Raw genomic sequence first — 23,517 nt, 5'->3', positions numbered from 1 at the left:
AACATTTCAGGGGGAATTTCCCAGACATTATTCAATGGGTGTGGCAACTCACGACCCAAGAACACCTTAGCCGGAGAGTGGCCAATACTAGAATGACGAGCTGAGTTAAATGAGAAAGACAGATCAGGAAGAAATTCCTCCCATTTATTGTGAGAATTATGACAGAGGGACGAGAGGGCACATTTCAAATTTCTGTGAACCCTCTCCGCTTGGTTTGCCTTCGGATAATATGGTGAAGTGCAAACATGAGAAACACCAAGCTTAAACATTGTATCATGAAATAACCTTGATTTAAAAGCAGAACCATTGTCTGACACAAGAAATTTTGGATATCCAAATTTGGGAAATATTTTCCTTGACAACAGGTTAACAACCAAGGAGGCAGTTGGACTCCTGATGGGTTCAATGAAAGTGAATTTTGATAATCCATCAATTATTGTGAATGCATACTCATTGCCATTCTTGCTACGGGGCAAAGGGCCCACAAAATCTACATAAATTCTCTCCCAAGGGTAAGTTGAAAGAACAGAAGACATATGCCCCTGTGGGAGACGATTTAAAGGCTTCGATAATTGACAAGAGTGACATCTTTTGACCATATCAGTGACTTCCTTCCTCCAATTTTGCCACCAAAACTGACGTCCAATTTTCTCACTAGTTTTGGCAATACCCATGTGGCCACTGGTAGGAAGGTCATGAAAATATTTAAACAACATAGGCCTTATAGCAGGCGGTACAACAATTTTGGGCTTTTCAGCTCTGTTTGTGACATGGCATAGAAGGTGGTTTTTTAACTTCCAGCCCGGGTGTGACTCTGGGTCTCTAGATAAATCCTCAATAATGGTCTTTAGACCAGCATCAGAAATTTGGTGCTCACGAATATTTACAAAAGAGAGAGGGACATGATGCAGAAAGAGAGAGCTCTGGCAAGCCGTATCAGACTCATTGGGGCGAGATAAGCAATCGGCAACACTATTTTGCTTGCCTTTTACATGGTGAATGACAAAGCGAAAAGCAGATAACTTTAAGACCATATGCCCCACCTTTCCTAGCTGCTTAGGATGTTTGAATAGCCAAGTCAAGGCATTATTATCAGTATACAAGTGAAAAGGTTTAAATTGCACGTATGACCGGAATTTTTCAACAGCCCAACAACAACTCATAGATTCTAGTTCATAAGAGGGCAAACGTTTTTCATGATCATTGAGCATCCTACTAGCATAAGCAACTGGCTTTAAATGACCATCATAATATTGATTTAACACAGCCCCTAGGGCAACTTGGCTGGCATCAGCATACAAGTGAAATTCTTTGTCAAAGTCAGGGAGAGATAGTACTGGTGGATTAGTTAAACACTCTTTTAACTTTTGGAATGCTTCCTGCAGCTCACCGTCCCAACGAAAAACAGCACCCTTCCGTTTCAAGCGAGTCAACGGTGATGACAATTCGGCGAAGTTAGCGATGAATTTAGAATAGAAAGAAGACATACCAAGAAAACGTGACACCTCCTTCACCGATCTCGGAGTGCGGAACTCTCTGATTGCTGCAGTGCGATCTGGGTCAACCATAAGTGCCCCTTCAGAAATTCCGTGGCCAAGGAATGCAATGGATGTTTGGGCCATTTTTAACTTGTCAGGATGTACCGTGAGTCCTGCCACCCTCAGTTTGGATAGCACTGCTTCCACGTCCAACAGATGTTGCTCAAAGTCCCTCGAGTAGATACACAGATCATCAATATAAGGAAAAACACAAGCATATTTAAGGTCACCCAATACCAAATCCATCAACCTACAAAAAATTTGGGGTGAAGTCGTTAGACCGAATGGCAGCCTAGTGTATTGATACAGACCGAGTGGTGTAATAAAAGCTGTGTACTGCTTCGCCGTTGACGAGAGAGGAATTTGATGAAATGCAGAATTTAAATCGATAATAGAAAAGAATTTAGCCTTACCCAAATACTGGAAGGCATTTTCGACATTGGGCGTGGGGAAACAATCCGCCTTTACCTTCTTGTTTAACTTACGATAATCGACCACCAACCGATCAGATCCGTCCTTTTTGGGAATTAGAAACGCAGGGCTTGCCCATTGAGAATTAGACGGTTCGATAATTTTATCGTCCAAAAGTTTCTTCAAGTGACTTTTCAATGCTTGTAACTTCGGTGGCGATAAAGAATACGGGGACGAGCGAATTGGCTGATTGTCAGTCACCTCCAATTCATACTGTAACAGGTGAGTCGCGCCATGAGAATGTCGGACTACATCGGAGAAACGAGATAATACGCTGCTCATTTGTTTTTCAAGTTCAAACGGCGAAGCGGGAGCGTCACAAGCGATCAAGTGCGAATTAGTTTGGCGTAAATTACTATTTTCGCCATCGGTCATGGATTTTGCCACACAAGTCGAATTGAAATCATGCTCACTACCGTCGTTTTCAGAAATAGTGGAATCCAAATCGTCTTCTATCAGTTTTTCACGAAATGGAAATACGCGATCCGGAGACGACGCAAAAGAAAAGCCATTCGGGTGAATAGAAATAGACGCCTTCTTAATGAAATCCTGTCCTAAAAGACACGGAACCGGGAGAGAACACACATAGAACTGATGTTGCCATGACAACGATTTAATTTTCACACGTAAAGTCACTCGAGTGCGAAGTATAATTTTATCACCGGCGATAGAATGTAATGGAATTGAACAGCCTTGTCTTCGACTTCGTCTGCATTTATTAATATTGTTCCAAAATCGTTCATCAAGCAAGGACAGAGTAGACCCTGTGTCAAGCAACGCGTCTCCAGGCACGCCCTGAATTTGAACTGGGATATGAGCAAGGCCGAGGAATGAGTCACCGCAAGCAAAAGTCAGCTGTGGCCGAGACGGCCTGTCTCGAGCGTTCAAATCACGTATTTTCTTTCGACATTCTCGCTCAACGTGACCACGTTTTCGGCAGTAATGGCATGTAAGAGTAGAGGATTGAGGAGAACGAGGAAATTGAACAGTGGGGCGCGATTCGGAAACAGAATTTGAGTACTCAGCTCGTGTCATAAGAGCTTTAGCGGCATGAATCAACATTTTTTCCAAGTCGACCAAATTCGTGGGCTTTTGACAAAAGAGCAAAACAGACTGCGTTAGTGGATTGATACCATCAAGAATGACTTCCACGAGTTCGAGATCGGTAAACTTTTTACCTAGTGCCTTATTTGCAGACACGATAGAGTAATAGAAATCACGAGGGTTTTCGTTAGGAAATTGAAATCTTTTGAGCTTCTGAGAGACCAAACGGTCAAGCTCGCGATTGGAGACGAAAGTGTCCCAAATTTCGGAGATAGTTTGCTCCCAGGAAGCATTCCTACGAATAACACCCAGCCAGAAGGGTCGACAATTTGGTGGCAGCTTACACAGTAAAAGAGTAAATAAGTGAGTTTGAGAGGTCAGGGCCAAATCTAACAACTCTGAGGTTTTACAAATAAAACTAAACCATACACTAGAAGACGAACTTGACGAAGTAGGAATTTCGTCAATCAATTGACGTACTACACGCAGACCGTCCACGTTATCCATGTTGACTATGGATTCGTGTTGCTCGAGAGAGTTAGCTGAGCCTACGTTTGACTCTACAGCATTCAAGGAAGTTTGGCGAGCATTAAGACGATCACGCCGGTCTGACGACGTGGTGAGATACTCTACCGCGTAGGGGTTTTCTGGATTTTGAGACATAGACGCAGTAATCTACAGAGCACACAAACACTGATGCGAGGAAATAATTATCAGAGCAAGAGACCCTAAATAAGTCACACCACAAGGCCTGAGTCGATGTCACGACACTCTTAGAAAACACAGTAAATACGAAAACAAGTGACTTAAGAATATGCACACCAGAGAACACAGTGAATAAACTAAGCAAATCAGTAATACATACGATATCAATAGCAGAAAATACCTCGATCAAGGTGCAGTGAAAGACAAGTAAACCATTTAAGAGAATATAGTGGAAATCAGTGCCCAGACAACTTAAAGAATACAAGAAATGACACTCCATTAGTTAAACCACCTGTCAATTCGACCAATATCCTGGTCACGGCACCATTTTGCAACGCACACACGTCGCGAGAATGAATTGACGAGAATATAGGTGGTTAGGAGTGAAAAATTAACAAACAATATGGTTGATTTCCAACAGTAATAATACATTTAATGACCGAAGTAAGCTTTAGGAGCACAATACATAAAATACTAAATTGCCTGAGGATAATGTACTCTTGCCGTTGGGAAGAAGCCGGGCACGAAAGAGAGTTCCTTCCTTGTCTGAGGTCAGTAGCAGAGAGAGAGCGCCAGACCGCTTACAAGATCGCGGCCGCGCTCGAAGCAGGCGTGAGAGGGGAGGTGTAGGCAGAGGAGGGGAAACAGGTTTCACGCTGACGATTCACCTTACAATTGGGTAAACGGTGGCGGAAAGTAATTGAAGTTCACACATGCCGTAAAGAGGCCGACACCGTTGGTGAATTCACTATAAATTGTGAGCAGTTCACAGGACGCGAGGATCAGCGCCACGCGTGGATCAGTCAGGCACGACGTACTCTGGAGCTTCGCGAGACTGGTAAGTCTCAGAGGGGTCAAGTCTCAGAGGGGTCGAGTCTCAGAGGGGTCAAGTCTCAGAGGGGTTAAGTCTCAGAGGGATCAAGATCTCGGAGGGATTGAGAAAGTGCCCATTATGGCACAATCTTGATTGTCCACCCTCGTATTTAGGTACGAAAACTTCCTGTGCCGTCTGGGTAGTGCTTATTTGATATTATTTCCTGGCCTTCCGCTTCTCAAAGATCAATTTTTATACCATTAATCGATAAAGGTGTTAAATATCGTTACTAAAATCATATTGGATTTAAATCGGAATACCATATATCCAGGCTTAAAACTACCTTCACACTGAATCACTTGTAAGCGATGCATAATAGTTGGTTCTTTCACTGGTTCTATAGGAATGGCCAGCAGTGGGGAGAATCTAGGAGCAAGGTGAACCAACCAATGATGCAACCAAGGATCTCCAGAAAGTACGTCCCTCCAATTGCAGACGTTGCACAGGAATTTGTTGATATGTAAGTATTATTTCCCCTCAAACTGCCTCTTTGAAGTCCTCTCATAGTCCTGCCATCGCATGATTCACGGAAAATGATTTATGGAAATTACGTTCTTTTTATTAGTTTTAACTTATGGATCGTTTAATCAGCAGCTTAGAAAAGAGTCAATTCATTTTAAATTCAACAGAAGTTGCAAGGCCTTTGAAGGTTGAAATAAAGCGTTAAATGAAGCAAAAAATTATATTTTCTTGAGTTTGGAGTGCTTGAATGAGGTATGTGTAATTTTTGCGTTCCGTACTGATTGTGACAGTGGAACTTTTGACTTCAAAACTGTTCTCAAAGTCAATTATTCAGTTTAGCTCTTTTTATACTTTTTGTTAATTTTTACTGCAGTTTTGCATTTCGAGCAAAGTTTTTTTGGGATAAATTAGAATTAAATCGCTCATTTTTCTCTATTTTGTCAGCCTGAGATACTTGAGTCGAATGAGTTGTGATCTCTCACTCAAGAAAGATGCATAATGTTTTTAGTGCTTAGCTTTGCGTGTATGTTTGACGTGCCACACTGTTATAACAAAAGTGGTGATTTCAATGGATGGACAACCGTTTTAATTTTGTTTTATAGAGGGTGTTCTCACCATATCAGTTTCCCGTCGGCTCACCTCAAAGTTGCACGTACGTTAACATTCATGCCTTTGCACTAACAAAATGAAGATATTTGATTTTTATTCATATTTAAAATGCAAGGTTTTGTAATAGACTGAATTTGCCGTGTCTTCATGCATGATAGACATACATAATTCTTTCAGTGAATGTCATAGATTTAATGCCCCAGAAATGTTACTGTGAGTGAGGGAGCCTAGTTTACTTCATGAACCATTAGCTTGATCAGGATAAGTGAGGAAACAGGTCACCACTGGCCAAGATGAAGGGATTTGATTTGCCCACATTCAGGGAACGTATCTTAGATTTACTTAACAGGGATGAAAGGATTGCTGTAGGTGGAAACGTTTCACCCAAATCAGAGCCCATGGGTAACATGGGTAGTCCACAAGAATTCTCGCCCCAATCAATAACGGACAATATCAATGACTATGGGGATAACTTAGAGTAGATTAACATGCTCCGTTTACTTTGGGTATTTTACATTGAAACTACAAAAAACATGAATAGTAGCTACATTGTAGGTTTATTAAAAATGCCTCCAAATGTGTTGGTTAAAGTTTAGCAAGGCATTGCAATATTTCCTCGGATTTATTTTTGACCAATGCGTTTTGTCGTTACAACTATATAGTCAAGTGCAGCCAAGTTCTTCTTTAAATAGGTCCTATTGCTGAAAGGGCTGTTTTTTTTAGGGTATCGAGAGTGGCAGGGGGAGAAAAAAGGTTTTCTAAGGGTGAGGGCACCACGCATGTGCATCTTCACTGTCGTTGTTGCAGCCGTCAGGATAGAGTGAGTCCTCATTCCCGATCTTCGATTGGGTGTGAGATCCGCCTGTGGGGCTCCTCGATTGGTCTTCTATGATGTGGCAGAGAAATCAGTGTTTGAGTATATGTATATATTTGGATTTGTTGTATATGGAGGGTTGGCGGCTGTGTAAAAATTTGAAAAACCCTGGAATCAAAAGGATTTTTCGGTGGTCAAAACCGAGTTTGATACTCTGGAAAATGCAATAGATAATTGGAAAACCTTCACAATGAGCTAATATAAGCTGTATTAGGCAAGTTTGTTGCTTATGTAGTTAAGAATACTAAAAATGCGTATCATGGATACCATTTACAGAAATATTGATGAATGTAAGCGGTGAGCCTAACAGAAGATAGGACATTTTGCATTCAGGAAGCAAATAAATATCTTTTCTTTATCTTTTTTGTAGAATGAGAAACATACGAGATGAGAAAGAGGAACTCCCAGCCAACTTCAACAACGAGCTCTATAAGTGGGCCCTAGAATGTAAGTGACACCTGGAAATATCCCGCTCTACCTATATACCAATTTCTGAAGGCCATTTACTGCACAATGGTATTTCATTCTGAATTTTGAGACTAATTTCATCACAAATACGAAGCATGTGATTTACAAATCTCTTTGAGCAGATCTACCCAATATATTTTAACAATAATATTAATAAGAGCTATTATTGTATTTTATTAGAGCTTTGTGATAGTATGCACAATCATGTACAAAGTATACCAGCACCAATGCCATGGTGTCAATTGGTTATCGTTTACTAAGTAAGCCATTCTCAGACCGCATCTTTCGAGCATATTTCATAAAGAAAAACTACTTTATCATTTTCAGGGCCAGTATTAAGAGCTAATTAATGGCTCTCATTTTAGGATATTTTATTGATAGAAGAGCTTTGAGCAAAGCGGATGCAATTAATGGATGATTGGCCCATTTATAATGTCTACTTTTCAGTGTATCATACATGTGTGCGTGTCTTGGCCAATAGGACACTTATGAGATAGGGAGTGAATATTAGCATTCTTGATGCATGCCTCGACCTCTTTCTCCCATCTCAGCCATCGCCTTCGTTGCCCTGGATGCCCGCCTGGGTTGCCTGGCGCCCAATCTCGCACCCGAGTCGGAGCAGCAGCGAATCATAGATGCCGTGAACATTGCCTTGGACAAAATGTTCGACATGGAGGTCGGACCTCCCTTCTGGAAGATCATCAAAACACCGGCAGCCAAAAAATTTTTTGACTCTCTTGAAGTTTTCTTGGAGTGAGTATTCATGTAGCGGTAGCCAACCCATTTACCAATTAGTCAGCACTCAATGCAAGACAGTTGGCCAGTTTTATGGGTAGAATGGTCAAAGGCTAAACAGTTTCTGTTCATATAAACACAATGCTACCCCCACAACACAAACACTGGTGCACAATATAAAATCAACTTCCCAGCTAGCACAGTTTGGAAGTTATCCTTGGAGATATCAGATATTGTGGGTTAACTTAAGGCTGGACGGCGATACTTGGTGGAATTTGGTGACAGGAAACATTATAAAAGATACACTGTGGTACGTTCCACAGAAGTTTACTTAACCGACCCAGGTTTTAACATTACACCATGTCATTTTCAAAGGTAATTATACCCAAAGTGCAAGTTAAATTAAATTATACCAGGGAGGGAGGAGGTAGTGATGGTGAGAGGGGGAAGAGCTAACGAGGAAATGAATTCCTCAAGGTCAGTGGGTTTACCTACTTGCTGAGTCCAGGAGAACTGATAATAAAGGAGAGGAGTGGGAGGGGTTGTTTACTACACGTACCTTTTTATTGCGACATGCTCTTAAAATTTCTAAATGTTCAAGAAAGTCAAACATTTTTCCTTTACAAAGATTGTGGAGAACCTTGACATTGAAATCACTGCTATGGTTGCGGACTAACAAATGTTTAGCAAAATTAGAGGTTTAATCGCCTCTTACCCAACCCAATGTGTTCATTTGCCCTAGTTTTTATGGCACGTCCAGTCTGACCAATATACAGAGAATTACAATCAGGCATATTGCAATACAATTTATATACACCGCTTTGGTCCTTGACAATAAATGTTGGCCTTGAATTAAATTAAAAATTGACAACTGTTGTCATATTGTAAAACGATAGTCTTACTTTATCTTCCGGAAACATTCCAGTCGCCCGATTACCTATTTTCCACCAAGGAGATGTAGAAAGCATGCAATGGAGACCGTCACAACCTTGCCCTCTTGTAATAACACCTACGGCGTAAGGATAGGCATATCTCAAAAAATGCGGATATTCATCTCCATTTTATCCCCAAATACGGCGTGGATTGCTCATACTTTATCTCTGCGTCCAGATAGGTTTCGTCACGGTATATATGTACGAGTATAATATCCTCGTATTAAGGGATAAGGCAAAATCTGAGCTAGCTGGGAGTCAACTGGCTGGTTAGGATTCACCGGGACAGCTTCATTGCGCCTGCGCAGTTGACACATGATTTGATTCGACCCAAACAATATTTTTGAATAGCTTAAAAATATCCAAAATTACAGTTAGAAAGGTACCCATATTAGTTAAAATTTAAGTATTGAATGAGATTATTGATAGATAAAATTTCTGCTTTCGCCAGGTGCCTTGAGCCTCAGTGGTGCCTCTCTTGCTTTGTCATGCTAACACCATGTTTTTTTTATCCTGCCTGCCACTTGCAGACAATGGTACATGAATGATCACACACCCAACATTAAAACACATTGGCCCCCACGTTGCTTTATTAGGAAACAGATGTTTAGGAAACTGGCGTGATTGATGATAATTGGCTAGGCCCTTCCAAAATGAACTTGCTCTCAAAAAGGGGCAAAGTTGCGGGAAAATCAGAGGATATGCACAGGTATATTTCTGGAACAACCGTAACGAGAAGCGTTCGTTGTCTTGCGGCGCCAGAATAATTCAGGATAGTTGGTCATTTGAACGCATTGAATTAGCACATTTCCTCCCATAAATTTCAATGCTGTTTGAAGTGAAACGAAAAGGTAAAAGATAACCGATAGTGCCTGTGCTTTTTAGTGCTTAAAATAATTCTTTACATGCACCTAATTCCTTTTCCAATTGAATGAAAAATAAAAAATAACTTTGGACCCGGAGGGCGATGCTATGCCATTATATTGTATCACATTTGAGACCCTACTATGTGTCCACATGTTTCCCACTGACAATGACAGGGCTGAAAGCCTTTTTTCATGCCGTTGTTAATGATCAGTCTCTGCCCTCCCGTAAGAGTATTCATCAAGTGATAAGGAATGGAAAATTTTGCTCTTGGTTCTTCGCTCAACATTTTCCCTTTTCCCATCCGAGGCCAGAGTGACTGTGAAGTACGTGCAGGCTGCCATTGACCGCTACGAGGCGCGAAGGAGGGAGACCCCGGACGGAGATTGGGAGCCGAGCGTGTTGGAGAGGCTGTTGGCCAGGACTGACGTCAAGACGGCCAGCATCATGGCGCAGGACATGATGTTCGCCGGTATTGATACGGTGAGATGCCTCGCTTCACATCCCGGTGGCGTTGACTGCCTCGGTCTGAACTGACCCGCATAAACTATCGAATGGCCTTTTCCCTCCTCATGTGAGGGCTGTGTATTAATTGCAAGTATGGCTCACAAGTATTCCAGCCTCCCTTCAAAGGCGCAGCAAACAGAACTACATTCCTTTGAGCTGAGAGCAGAACCAACCAAGTGGGGATCGAACAATTCCAAGCATCCCATTCATATGTATGTACAATGTTCTAGAAAATGAGATGCACGTAATATAGTATATGGTTCAAGTCAATATCACTACATATATATCAATATGGATTTTTTTTACCCCCGAATCTTGGCATATCGCTGTGATTTGTGGCGTATCTCGTATAGGGGCTATTTTTAGACGTTCACGTAATTTATGCGCATTATAATTCCACTGGAGAGGGTTTAAAAGGCGCATTTTTACACCCATTTTCGCGTAAAACATCAATTATCGAGTTGTGGTAATTCGTGTAATTGCTCTGTGTGGTCTATATTCACTTGGTGGACGCGTGATGTGCGAACGTGTTCTAGAAAAATATTCACTACATGATGGGAAGTCTTTTAACGTGAAAGATCAATGGAAAATGAACGGCGAAATTAGTGATGGAAACCTTTGAAATAGGGAAGTGCACTAATTTTTTTAATTGCTGAATTTGAAAGTTTAGCCTAAAAAAGAAACAATAGTATAGTCACTTTTATTTCCTGCATCTGGGGTATGCACTTTAAAACGTTTTGAAAGTCGGAAAATTTCATGTTGCGCTGAAACACAGTGCATCCATCTTGATTGAGATGTGACGTCACAAGGCAGTAGTCACCAGTGGAGTATCGCTGTATTCCGTCCCTTTTTTGGCGCGGCGAGAGTTTCCGGGAATCGGTGGAGTTTGCTTCCTAAAAATGTCGTCTAGTACCGAAAACATGAATTCAAAATAGAATTATAAATGATTTTTTGTTCCAAATTTCATCTCGACGTCGAAACAAAAGCCTGGAGAAGATATTCATTCCCGTGCCTTAAGCACAAGCTATACGGAATAAATGGTTAAAGGCTGCTCCTGACTCTTACCTATCGATGATATTCTGTTTATAAGTTCATTTGAAGGTATTGTAAGATCAAATTGATATTTATATTATAATAATTTACTTAGTAGGTACCTCAGTCACATCAGAAAGTGTGTTAAGTCAAAATATAGCATCTTCCGCGTAGACCTACGTAATTTATAAACTGAAAGTAGTTTAGTTAAAGAATTATGGCGCGACTGTAATTTTACACGACCGGGCAAAATGCGTACTTTGCCCATGATATGTGCATATATGATAACAAACGATTTTTGTTAAAGTTAATCTTTATTTGCTGAAATTAGTACATTTATAGGTGAAACAGACATTAAGGTACACAGCAGGTCGCGCGGCGTAATTTGTACTCCACTGATGACGGGTTCATCTTGCTGATCTAAAAAATTAGCTACAATACTTCGAACTTTGAAAACTCGCAACATAGGCAGTCAAAGTACATTGTAGGAATACACGAGACCATTCTAGCCCAGAATGTACGTACAATGTTGAAATCCTTGGTTTTCAAAGATTGACGTATTTTATACGCCAGCGCGCCCGGTCCAGGGTTATCAACTTTTATTTCATTCTATTTGTTAATTGAAATTATATTTCGGAATGGTTCTTTTAGCACTGCTACTGAGGTAAACTGGTAGGTACTGAGTAAGTAAACTCCCTTTGGAGTAATGTGAATTACAAGTGTTCGAGATATATGGCATTTTATATTCGCTTTGTGTTCTTATTAATTATGTCCATACGCATATTGTTGCTTGCCGCGAGCCTTTAATGGTATGTGCTCTTGCAAGAGTGGTTTTCATTTTTAATGTGGAAGTTGGTAAGTATAAGCAAAGAAAAAAGTAACATTTCAGCGCACACCAACCCTTGTAGTCATCGTAGCTCTGCGTTTGTAATGACACTGCTAAAATACCTAAACGCCATTATGATGATAAAAAAATTGTCTCATGTCAATGATTGCTGCAATTATAATTAATGATAAACTTGACGCCGTATGATCACAATGAAGACAACAAAAAATAATGCCATGACATCGTCTTGAACCCTGGTCTTAAGTGTAAGAAATCGTACACACTACCACTACCCCATCCGAACCATTAGGTAACGGAGGATATTTTAAATTTATATATATGACTTGTGAAAAGTAACGCATGAAAATTAATTAATTGCAGCCTAACTAAGGTCCTAATTGAAAAAGATGGAGCAAGGTACGAGGTCTCCCCTTGTTAGCCTTAACGTCTCACATTTCTATGGAGCGTTGAACCTGTCCTCCTTTTTCAAAAATTCAGTGACCATAAATACATCAAAGTTTGGTATACCATTTACATATCGTTGGAATTTTCCTTCTCCCAACCAAGATTATCTTTCTTGAACCCATCCTGGACAACGAACCATTGCAACAACCAGCCAGCACGGAAATAAGGCTAACATCCCATGATTCTAGTTGTGAAGGGCGAACGTTCCGGCCGGCGTGAATACATACGCAACGAATAAGTCTTGCAGCAAACGTCTTAAATAGGTTTATTAGTTTGACTCGGTTCTTACAAAAAAAGTTTTGGCATGATAAACGGCATTGTCCCAAAATATACCCAGCGAAAAATAAATACCATTATCTACTTATTAAAGATTCAATGTGCCATTCGTACTACTCTTTCCAAACTTGAAGTTGACACGTAAATGAATATTAATATATTACGCAATGATGAAGTCATTTACTCAAAAGAGAAGCAGCAACATATATATTCTGAAGATATTTTATGACTGCAAAAAACGGATACCCTCAAATTCTGTAATATTTCTATGCAATAATAGTGGTAGAACTAAACGGCGTAGAAGCTGCCTTCTGCTACTACCTTGTGACGTCACGGCCAATATTCAACATGGACACCCGTTTTAGCGGCCTTTGAATTTTTCCATATTTCGGACGGTCATCTCGAATCAAGTATTCACTATTAGGATTTAAACTGTGATTTTACGACATTATGTTATTCTGAACACTAATTTTAAAAATGTGTTTGGTGCATTTGAAACACTAGTGTACTTCCCTATTCACTCGAAATTTGAAAAATGCATTCATTCCACATGAAAAAATTCAGGAAAGCGTGGAATAATCTTATTCAAGAGAGCAGCACCAATCAAGTGGGGATCGAACAATTCCAAGCATTGCATTCATATGTATAAACAATGTTTTGGAAAAATGAGATGCACGTAATATAAATGGTTCAAGTCAATATCACTAAACATAGAAACACATAAAGAAACACTCACACGGAAAATAAAACTGGGATCTTTCGAAGTGGCGACTTCTTCATCAGCCTGAGTCAGAATGGAGAGAATAGGAGTGTGTTGGACAAGGGAAAAGGGGGGAGAGGTGTATGAAGGGAAGGGGTTAGGATGAGACGTTCAACCCCGGAAAGCATATAAGAATTCATTTCATTTACCTTTTCCCACATCCCTTCCAATTCAGCACACTATACTTCGGATTAACCCATTAGTGCATAGCGTACCATATATCGAACGTGTGTATTTTATTTTTTTATGGGCTCCAGTTGACTTGCGCTACATTTTAATACTGTATTAAGTTCAAATGGATGTCTGCCTTCACCGCCCAGCTAATATTTTAGTTGATTCATTGAATGTATCGACTTGAGAAGTATTTATGTGAGACAAGTAAATTATCTTTTACTGTAGTATTTTGCTCAATATGTTAATAATTTTCATCACATTTTTCGTCAAAAGTTTGATCTTTTTATTTTCTAAATTATCAAGTTTTTCTGTACTATTTTGAATCTGTAATCAACACTGAAAACTGACCGTCCAGCATATCGGACGGATAGGCTGTATTATTTTAACTATTTATTGTAAGAATTTAAAAATTGCAAAAATAAGTGAAAATGAACCTTATTAGGCAGATAATAACTTTCTTAATGAATGTTTGACAAAAATAACTTTATGCACTAATGGGTTAAACAAATCAAAAAATCTCCTTCAAACTAGCCCAATCCGCCCTCAATCTCCACACCCTCGAATTGGCATGCATTTGGCATTTGCAAGCATATAGCTTTCCGGGGTTGAACGTCTCATCCTAACTTCCACCCCTTATACATCTCTCCCTAAATATAAATATATAAATGCACGACACTAACCTACTCAAACCAACCACTGAGTGAGTGATACATCAAAGAAAAACATTTGCTCACATGGGTGACATTTCCACGCCCAAAAATTCAGAATAATCATACGCATAATGTGAACAAATCAAAGCCTGATTTTTTAAACTAATGGTTTGTCTAGGCTTATGTGGCGGCAGTAGCGCAGTACTTTAATTACAGCATATATATGCTATTAACTCAATAAGGTCTTTGATGACGAGTAAAGTTTCATTTGAATAATTATGTTGGAGCAAAATTTACATTATTATGAATGTCACAACGGCTTTAATGTAATAATTCTAATCAACCTTTCCCCCGGTGGATAGATCGAATTCCAATCCACCTTGGGGTACCCCAGGCATTCTTAATTTTCCCCAGGAATGCATATAGCATTACCATCACGTTTTTCCCCTTTAGGCGAGCTCAATGACCAAAACTAGACTAAGTACGCTAAGCAAAGCTGAAGGCTTATTACGAAGCACTACCAGCCTCACTAAATAAGCTTGGCGGATGCGATTCAAACGTATTTGTTCGTAAAATATTATTTTATAAGCCAACGTCACTTTTAGAATAATAATGCGTTTTAAATATTGGGCTTTGTTTAATATCCTCATACATAAAATTTACATGTTTCTTATGTTTATCTGCTGAGCTATTCTGATGAATGCAGCTATATGTCTGTGCGGCCGTGAGTTTATTACGGCTTCACCCGATTTTACCGGCTAAATCGATTGTAAACTCGAGGGGCCCTATCGCATGGCCCACACATAACTCTTAACACCATTGCTGTTGGTGAGTATGAAAATTATAATCGGTACGACAAGTGCGGGTCACCAATGGTGCCACTGGTGTAGCGGCAGTTGCTGGAAACATCGAAAAAAGTGAAGAGTGAAAATCATTGGCGAGAAAAAGCGGTGCACACGGTAAATACATACATGTGTGGCAACGAGAACAGCTGACGCTAAACAATTATTAAAAATAGGAAATGTTTAATGAGTAGGTAAATTGGCACCAAATGATGTCACCACGTGGGTACCCTCCGGTTATCAAGTTTGCTTAGGACAATGAATTGAGTTGGTGCAGACTTACTATGTATGTATTGTAAGATTTTGGCCTTAGACCAGCATGGCCACAAGGGCTTGCATAAAATTTCTAAAATTTTCAATGATCTTGAACAAAACTACAGCGGGGAAAGACAATTTTTTTAAATCTTGTCGATCGAATCTTAGAATTTGAATTAAAATGGCAACACCTTCGTTGCTCGGGACGAGCGTATATACTTCCTTACAATTTGTGCTACTGATTGTATAGGTTATATGGCTACATTTTTTGCATAAGTAACATTTGCAAACTGACATTTTTCACTTTTTTGCTGATGACAGTTATTACTTACTTTGCAGACCTCCTATTCAACGGCAATAACAATGTTTACGCTGGCAAGGAATCAAGGGAAACAAGAAATTCTGTTTCAAGAGCTGAAGCGAGTCCTTCCGAAGAAGGACACTCCCTTCAACGATGAGAGGCTCGAAGAGATGAGATATCTGAAGGCTGTCATCAAGGAATCCATGAGGTAATACGCTTTCATTTGGACACAGCGGCAAAAACTTACTATAGAATGATTTATTAGTACCTATTTTTGAGCATAACCTCAGAGAGGATCATTACAAAATAATGCTAAAAGCAGCCAAATATGTTTCAATCCACGAAGATGGATGGATTTTATAGGAATCGACTGCTATTGAGGCAGACACGTGGCGAAGGAGGGGGCTTCAGATGCCCCCCCTCCTAAAAAGATTTCATTTCACACCAAGAAAAATCCAAAATTAGTCGAAATAGGATATACTGAACCAAAATATAACAAAATGTATGGAGTTTTTAAGGATACAAATTGTAAAATTACACGTTGAATTTATTATTATCAGTGCAAGGCCATATAAATAAGCCATTACATGTATTTTTGTCTTCCTTTCCATTGGAGGTAATGCGTCGAATGCAAAGAGCCTCACGCCTTCACTCAATAAAAGTTTTTCTTTTTCGAATGATATATTATCTCTGGCTAACTTCTCCTACTTCTATAGGAGGTTTTTATCTGCAGAATTTAAAAAAAATGAGAAAAATCTAAAAGGAAGCTACTTCATGAAAACTTGATTAAAAAATTTGAACTTTTGATTAACTTTATTAGATCAAGTTTCGTAAATCAATCCACTTATAATCTTTATCCATTCAAAACCTCTGGAAGGAGCCATTTTATGATTGTACATCTTCATTACTTCTGGAGATTAAACGTCTAATGTGAAGACGCTCGTGAAAATTTTAGTTTTACATCATTGAATTACCTTGTAAACCATTGTATGAATTTCAAAAAGTCTCAAGGATATTTTTCTAATAAAAATAAGATGAATAACCCAATTTTTTCGAAATCAGTAACCTCAATGTTCAATACTGCCTATTTTGTGGTCGGATTTGAGTAAAACGACTCATCTATAAGAAAATTGAGAGGATTCAACTGGTCATAAAGTAGGATTAAGTGGAATTCTGTGATCGCAAATAATCGCAGACTGGGTGTAGGAAGACATGAATTGACTGACACGTGTTGTCTTTGTGTTGCAGGGTGATGCCCATCGTCTCGGCGAACTCGAGAAACACCGTCAAGGAAGTAGTGATTTCCAACTACAGAATACCAGTGGGGGTGAGTCATCAACTAGCCTGCAAACGCGATCAATGTTCTAGGATTTTGCATCCATATGTCATGGAATACTTTCACGAATACATTCACCGCATATTCTCGTTTAGAGTGCAAACGTTCAGAAAACTAATGGGATCAATTCGTTTGCGTTTTTTCCATTACGAAAAAGAACATTAGAAGTCTACACGGTGAATTTCTTCATCCACCGAATAGTGAAAATGCCACAACCATCATTGAAACTGAAAAGAGAAAGATTACTGCATGAATTAATTCTTTCCTGGTGACATCACCTCGGAATGGCCACCAGTTTTATTTGAAGAAAACGTTCCGGAAAACGAATACAGCCAATATATCATTTTGGTCAAGAGAAGAGCATTCAACGCAAGTCTGTCGGAAGAAAATGGAAATTCTAACCCTGTAGCCAAGGTCGTTCTTCAATAAATGTAAACAGTATCTACCAAGATGTATATATCCTCAAGAGACACAAGGTAGATAAGATACATGAGCCAAGTAGTACACTGAGAGAGGGAGTAGTGGAGGTAAAGGGACTAATGAGCCTTGGCATCTAACAGATTTCCTCTAACGGCCAAATGGCCAAAGCTACGTCGGGGAGACTTGTAGAACGATGGACATCTGGAGGATCGGGGGTATTTTAGACATGGACAGGCCAATAAATCTGTTACGGCAGAACATAGCATCAAAAGGCAAAATGAGATGGCAGCAAATTAAACTGCCATCCTGACAACTTCTGGGACAGGCTTTCTAGGGAGGCATCAAGATTAATAAAAGTACTCTTTATCCAGACACAGGTTATAAACATAACAATATGTGGAATCCCAGTATAATGGAAACAAATAATTATAGAGCTCATCCTTTTTATCCGAATCATTAAGATCTTTCCAGCCGATCAGGAGTGATCTGATTGTTCTAATTGTTTATAAATTTTTCTCAATGCCTTTTGTTCAGTCTACTACTTTTGGTCAGGTACAGTCTACTGATGATGTGGACAAGACGTCCATGGAAACGTTTGTGATATGCAGCGTATTAAACCGGTGTAAATCCCGAGAAGACATCACAGACAGATCATTATAACTTCAACTTAAGAGGGAGCTGTGAGAGATGATTGAGGTAAATGAGAAGGAAACAATAGTCAAAATTACTGTGTACTCGAGTACTTTTCGTGAAAGCTAAAGGTGTCGTTGAGAATGATCAAGTGGTGGTCCTTCGCTTTCTGACGTAATGGAAATGGCCCGATATGCTTCGATGAATTGATGAGCAGTCTGCAGTTACCTCGGAGTAAACTCAGTTGGTACTGACAGAGTTAGCACCCCAAAAAGTAGGCAGATTTCAATATGGTTATCAATATAATTTCAATATCCCGAGTGATACGTAGGAGCTTTATATTCTACTACATGACTTCTTCGAATCACCTCAAAGGCAGGCGAAATAAGAAATAAAAAAACAGGAATATAGATCTCCTAATCACACGCAGCCCTTCTATTTAATGCAAATATCAATATTAAAATTTATGCAGCAAACATCTCAATGAATTTCCCACAGCATACATTTACAAATTAAATATTTAGCGAATAGTTTATTTAAATTCCAAGTTTTGCCTCAAAATTCGAGGGAAATATTTAATTAAATTCTTTAAATCAAAAATTATTTTATCGCTAATTAATTAAATTCATCGCAACACGCAAATTATTGCCTCAATTATGCAATATCGCACGATATTTTTTAAATCTTTCACACTAATTGGTAATATACTAAAAGTACCTTGTTGGCTCCAAAATATGCATTATACTTCTTGTATCCTTCAACACTCTTGCATAATATATAATTAAAATTGTATGTTCCTATCCCTGTCTTTCCTTACCTCTGAATTTATTTGTATGTTTGCGCATGAGGCGTCGTGTGAATGAATGAAGTAGTGCATCGGCCATATTGGCTTATTTCACTTGGGCTCAGCGTGCCCCGAAACGTATGTTCCTGTCTCTTTCCTGCTATCGTGTGAGTGTGTATCTTTCCTTTCATCCTTGTGCCCTTGTCCATTTCTTCTGTTGGTGATTGGTGAGCTGCCCCAGTGCCTCTATTGGTTACTCTTGTAGGCCAAAGCAAAGGGATTTTTCTGTGCATATACCACCGCCGAAATAATGGTAAAGGTTCTGGGTTTGAGTCCCAGTCAGGCCGCGTTTTCACCATCCAATTTCTTCCTTTTTCCACCTACCACAGCACGGTTGTCCTCGTCCTTTTTCCATTACATGTTCCCTTTCTTTCCTCACCTCTGAATTTATCTGTATGTTTGCGCAGAAAGCACATAATGTAAATGGTTCAAGTCACTATCACTAAAACATAGACGTGTGTACATAAAAAGAAAAACTCACTAATATTTTATTCATATGCCTAAAATAATAACAACTTGGTCCGGCTCTCTACGATTGGCGACTCCTGTGCAACGGTTAGAGGTTTCTTCCCATTTTCCTTCCCTATAGGTGTCTGTGGTCATGCCCAACACAATGTATAGGTTCAGCGACGGCATCTACCCGCAAGCGAAGCGGTTCCTTCCGGAGCGGTGGCTGAAGGCGAGGCCGGACGGGGCGGAGCGCGTGGGCAGCACTGAAGACTTCGACGCTGTCAGCCACGGCAAGCACCACCCGTTCGCATTCCTACCCTTTGGATTCGGACCTCGAAGCTGCGTGGGCAAGAGATTCGCGGAGATGGAGATGGAAATACTGCTGGCCAAGGTATGTCTCGAGGATGTAATGCAGGAAATAACCCCAGGAGGGGTTGTTGACTCGCAAAATACTGCCACAGAGGGGAAAAACTATTGTGCTTGGCTGATGATCGAGGGTTACCGATTTAAAATCCAGGGTGAGCCTTAGAACGAAATAAATCTCACTATTTCCAGGGGGGTAGGGCAAGAATCGCCCTACCCTGAACCAATGAGACAGTTGAAACGTTTGAGTCTAATGCCCGCTTTCCAGGGCGTTCCTCAAGTCTTGCACCCAGACTCAAAGTCGACGCGGTTGCTACGACGGTATTTACGAAGCGATCACTCGATTCCTCGATCTTGTGCACGCTCTACTCCACTCTTTATTAGCTGAGTCTCAACTCAATTTGAGTACCAAATTCCAAGATGTGCGCCTCCATCGTCTTGCGTTTTTATAATTAAATATATCTCATAAAAATTAATTCCACGGGTGATATTGTGCACCAATAATGCTAACTTAAGATGATCAGGAGACCATGAGGGACAACAATTTAGGTAATTGTATTATATTGCAAAAATTACTACTGCACTTTATGGCATTTACCATAGCTCAAGTCAGTCAATTTGAAGTTATTTTCGTAAATACGAGCTCTATAAACTCAAATTGAGTCTGAATAATGAACTGTAGAGGTATAGCGGGGACTTAATTACTAGATAGAGTAAGATATTAATAGATAAATTAAGTAAAGTTCTGGAATGTGTCGTTTAGTGTGGGGTGAGCTCACTAATCCAAAGCAAACTTCAGTTTGATACACCAATGAGTGTGTGAGCGGACAAGATTGGACCTCAAGTATTTGCGAAAGAAGTGGCTCATTCCATTTCAATTCAACAAGCGTTAATCCCTTAGGGTCTCATATGATGATGATGAAAACGACTGCATGGATCCATATCCACATAAAACTTAATACTCATAGAGATCGTTTCGCGAGTAAATTTTTTTTCGCAAAGTTTTTTCCTTCTATTCCACCACCGAATCGTCATATAGCCAAGATTTACGACTTATTTAAAATCAGGCATGAGACTTTGGATACGACAGGGAATGCGTCCCAATTCATAAAATGTCCTTTGTTTTTAATGTTATACGTAAATGTTTAAAAAATTTATAATTTACTTGTCTCAAAAGCTCCGTCTCAGCATTGACTCAAAATTTTATTTTATAACCTAGATATATTTAGCTTACTACTCCAAAAATATAATTTTATGACCACTCATGGATTTTATAATATAGCAAAAACATTTACACAGAAACAGTATTGAAACAGTTACAATTTTCTCTCTCGCGGTTTCTCCATGAGAAATACATACCCTAGGCTTATTAGACAACACTGTTGATATGATAACTGCTCCAGACCGTTATACATATTATAACCCACAGCTTCAGTGGCGCAGCGAAGGGGGGTTTTGGGGGATAAACCCCCCCCCCCCCCCAGAGCTCAGAAATGTTTTAAAGTTTCATCCATTTTACTTAATTGGATTGACATTACTAACAGAAAAGTGTAAGGATAAATAAAAATATCCCTCATAAAGCCGTAAAACACACCATTTTGAACCATTTATCTTAAAATTCCACAATTTATTAATCTCGCACCTACCGCTTATCCTGGTAGGTATACAATACCCCCACACACCCCGGTTTTAGTTACACTTAAACCCCCCCAGCCTTAATTCCTAGCTGCGCCCCTGCACATCTTAACCTATAAACTATCGACATCACCAATGTTTCATCCACACCATTAACAATATCCTCTCAACGAACCTTAAGCGAAAGGTCTAGTGAAGATTTTTATCGGATTAGCAGCTAGTATGATATAATTTTCCAAAGTTTTATTCCCAAATTCCTCATCGTAGTATTGGATAGAAGTTAATGTTTAATCGACATGTGGAATGTTACTTCTATAAAGTGACAGTATCTTCATTAGAACTATTGAATCGTCGAATGGATTCATTTTCTAAGAAATACCCTTTTGCGAATCCCGGGCAGGCTAAAATTTCCAAAACTCTGTAACGTGATATTTTTTCCTTGATTAAGAGGGCCACACGCGGTGAAATTCCAATTCGAAAGAAAATCGGTATAAGTCGTGTGATGAATGTATGCGGAATGACCCATTCGTAAACTCTCCTTTGCCGGCATGTAATTACACTTTTCTACTTCCACAACTTCCCATCACCCGCAGCTTTACCGCAAATCATATACTTAGACAGTATCAATAACAGATTCGAAGGTAAGCACTTACAGCACAGCAAACGAATCCAGTTAAATACTAAACCAACAACATACGCAACTACGCACAGAGGGAACCAATGCACTCAGGGAACCAAAGATGCGATAAAAAACTTTCTCCCCCTGCTTTCTTAGTTGTACCACAGAATAGAAAAGATTTCTATTCTATGGTTGTACCATCACTTTCAATAACATGTAGACGCCTTCGAGTCCCACCTAAGTGATGGTCCGTGAAAAATTAAGAGGATGGGTATTCACTTCTAGCCGCATCATTTGCCCTGACGTCGCCGACAAGATTGGACGCGGTCGCTACCGGGCCAGCAAAATGGGAGTCAACCTATCGGGTCAAAAGCCCTAGCGGATGGAATGCACTGACGAAGGAAAGTCACGTTCACGCTAAGGCTGGTCTGTCGCAGTGCGTTTTATTTCGGGCCCCATGGCGAAGTTTTTCCTCTCTTTATTAAATTCATATTTAGATCGACCGTTTCTGTCTTGCGAAGACGCAATCAAGGCTCCGTTGTTGAATATGTTTATTCCGTGCGCGATTGTTGCGGGGAAATTCCGGGAGGGTTCGAATCCGTTGGAATTATAATTTCATTTTGTAAATTTTTGAATCATTCTTAACCCATTAATGCCCAGAAGATTTTTTTCTAAAAATTTTACTTTTTTTGCTTAAATTATGATTAGGCATCATACCTGATGCGGGAAAAAATATTTTAAAAAATCTCTAACACTTGCATAGTACTTAATCCTACACGTATCTTAAGATACATCTGGGCACTTAAGGGGTCAAAAATGCACATTATCATTTAAATGGGTGTATGCACGTTTTTGCTTTATAATTCATTACCCATGCCTTCATCAGTAGTTTTTAATACTTGAATTTGAATTATTATACATCAAATAATCTAATTTTAAGTATTATTATAGTATTATAACGAGAACAATTTACATTTGCATTTTGAAATTTTACAGCAGTGTGATACTGTATCCGAGTTTTTTTTATACCGTAACCATCCCTGTACAGCTGATGCATTCAAGTCTCATCTGAAATATTTGAACCACCATTTTTATTCCTGATTGTTGTCCGGTAATTTGCCAGGAATTGATCACACATGTCCACTCCACCCATGTGAGAATTGTAGTCCGCGATCGCCACTGGCATTTCGGAAACAGAATAACAAACAGGAGTTTTCATTTTTTTATGTATGCTAATAGTAATCAATTCTGATATGAATAAGTTGTCAGAAAATATGTTTGTACCTGGTGGTAATTTTCACTCATCCACTAGTCCTAAAAGTACATCTCCTTGACCAAGATCTGTTCTCTGAAGGTTGGCTACAGCATGATAAAGGTTGACTCGATTCGAAAATACACCGTAATTTTAACCATAATCTTACTCGTTTCCCTCTAATACATTGCTTGCAGCCATATCTACCATAGTAGAGGCTGATTGTTTCATCCACCAAACAGTATTCTCCAGCGCTTAAAATTTTGAAAGTCTAGTTCAAAACCTCAAACTAAGGTTGAACTTT

The 23,517-nt window shown here is 39.5% G+C and overlaps 1 protein-coding gene across 1 annotated transcript in view; it reads left to right on the top strand.

Moving 5' to 3' along the window:
• Positions 1–23,517, top strand: part of LOC124161983 (probable cytochrome P450 49a1) — a 59,298-nt gene that overhangs the window by 31,947 nt on the left and 3,834 nt on the right. The window contains exons 4-10 of the mRNA XM_046538275.1: positions 4,976–5,092; positions 6,948–7,024; positions 7,597–7,798; positions 9,891–10,059; positions 15,703–15,872; positions 16,913–16,991; positions 19,484–19,735. Coding sequence (XP_046394231.1) covers positions 4,976–5,092; positions 6,948–7,024; positions 7,597–7,798; positions 9,891–10,059; positions 15,703–15,872; positions 16,913–16,991; positions 19,484–19,735 — 1,066 coding nt within the window. The remainder of the gene's footprint in view (positions 1–4,975; positions 5,093–6,947; positions 7,025–7,596; positions 7,799–9,890; positions 10,060–15,702; positions 15,873–16,912; positions 16,992–19,483; positions 19,736–23,517) is intronic.

This window comes from Ischnura elegans, chromosome 7, assembly GCF_921293095.1.
Source record: "Ischnura elegans chromosome 7, ioIscEleg1.1, whole genome shotgun sequence".
Taxonomy (NCBI): domain Eukaryota; kingdom Metazoa; phylum Arthropoda; class Insecta; order Odonata; family Coenagrionidae; genus Ischnura; species Ischnura elegans.
This window is presented reverse-complemented; position numbering and strand designations above follow the sequence as displayed.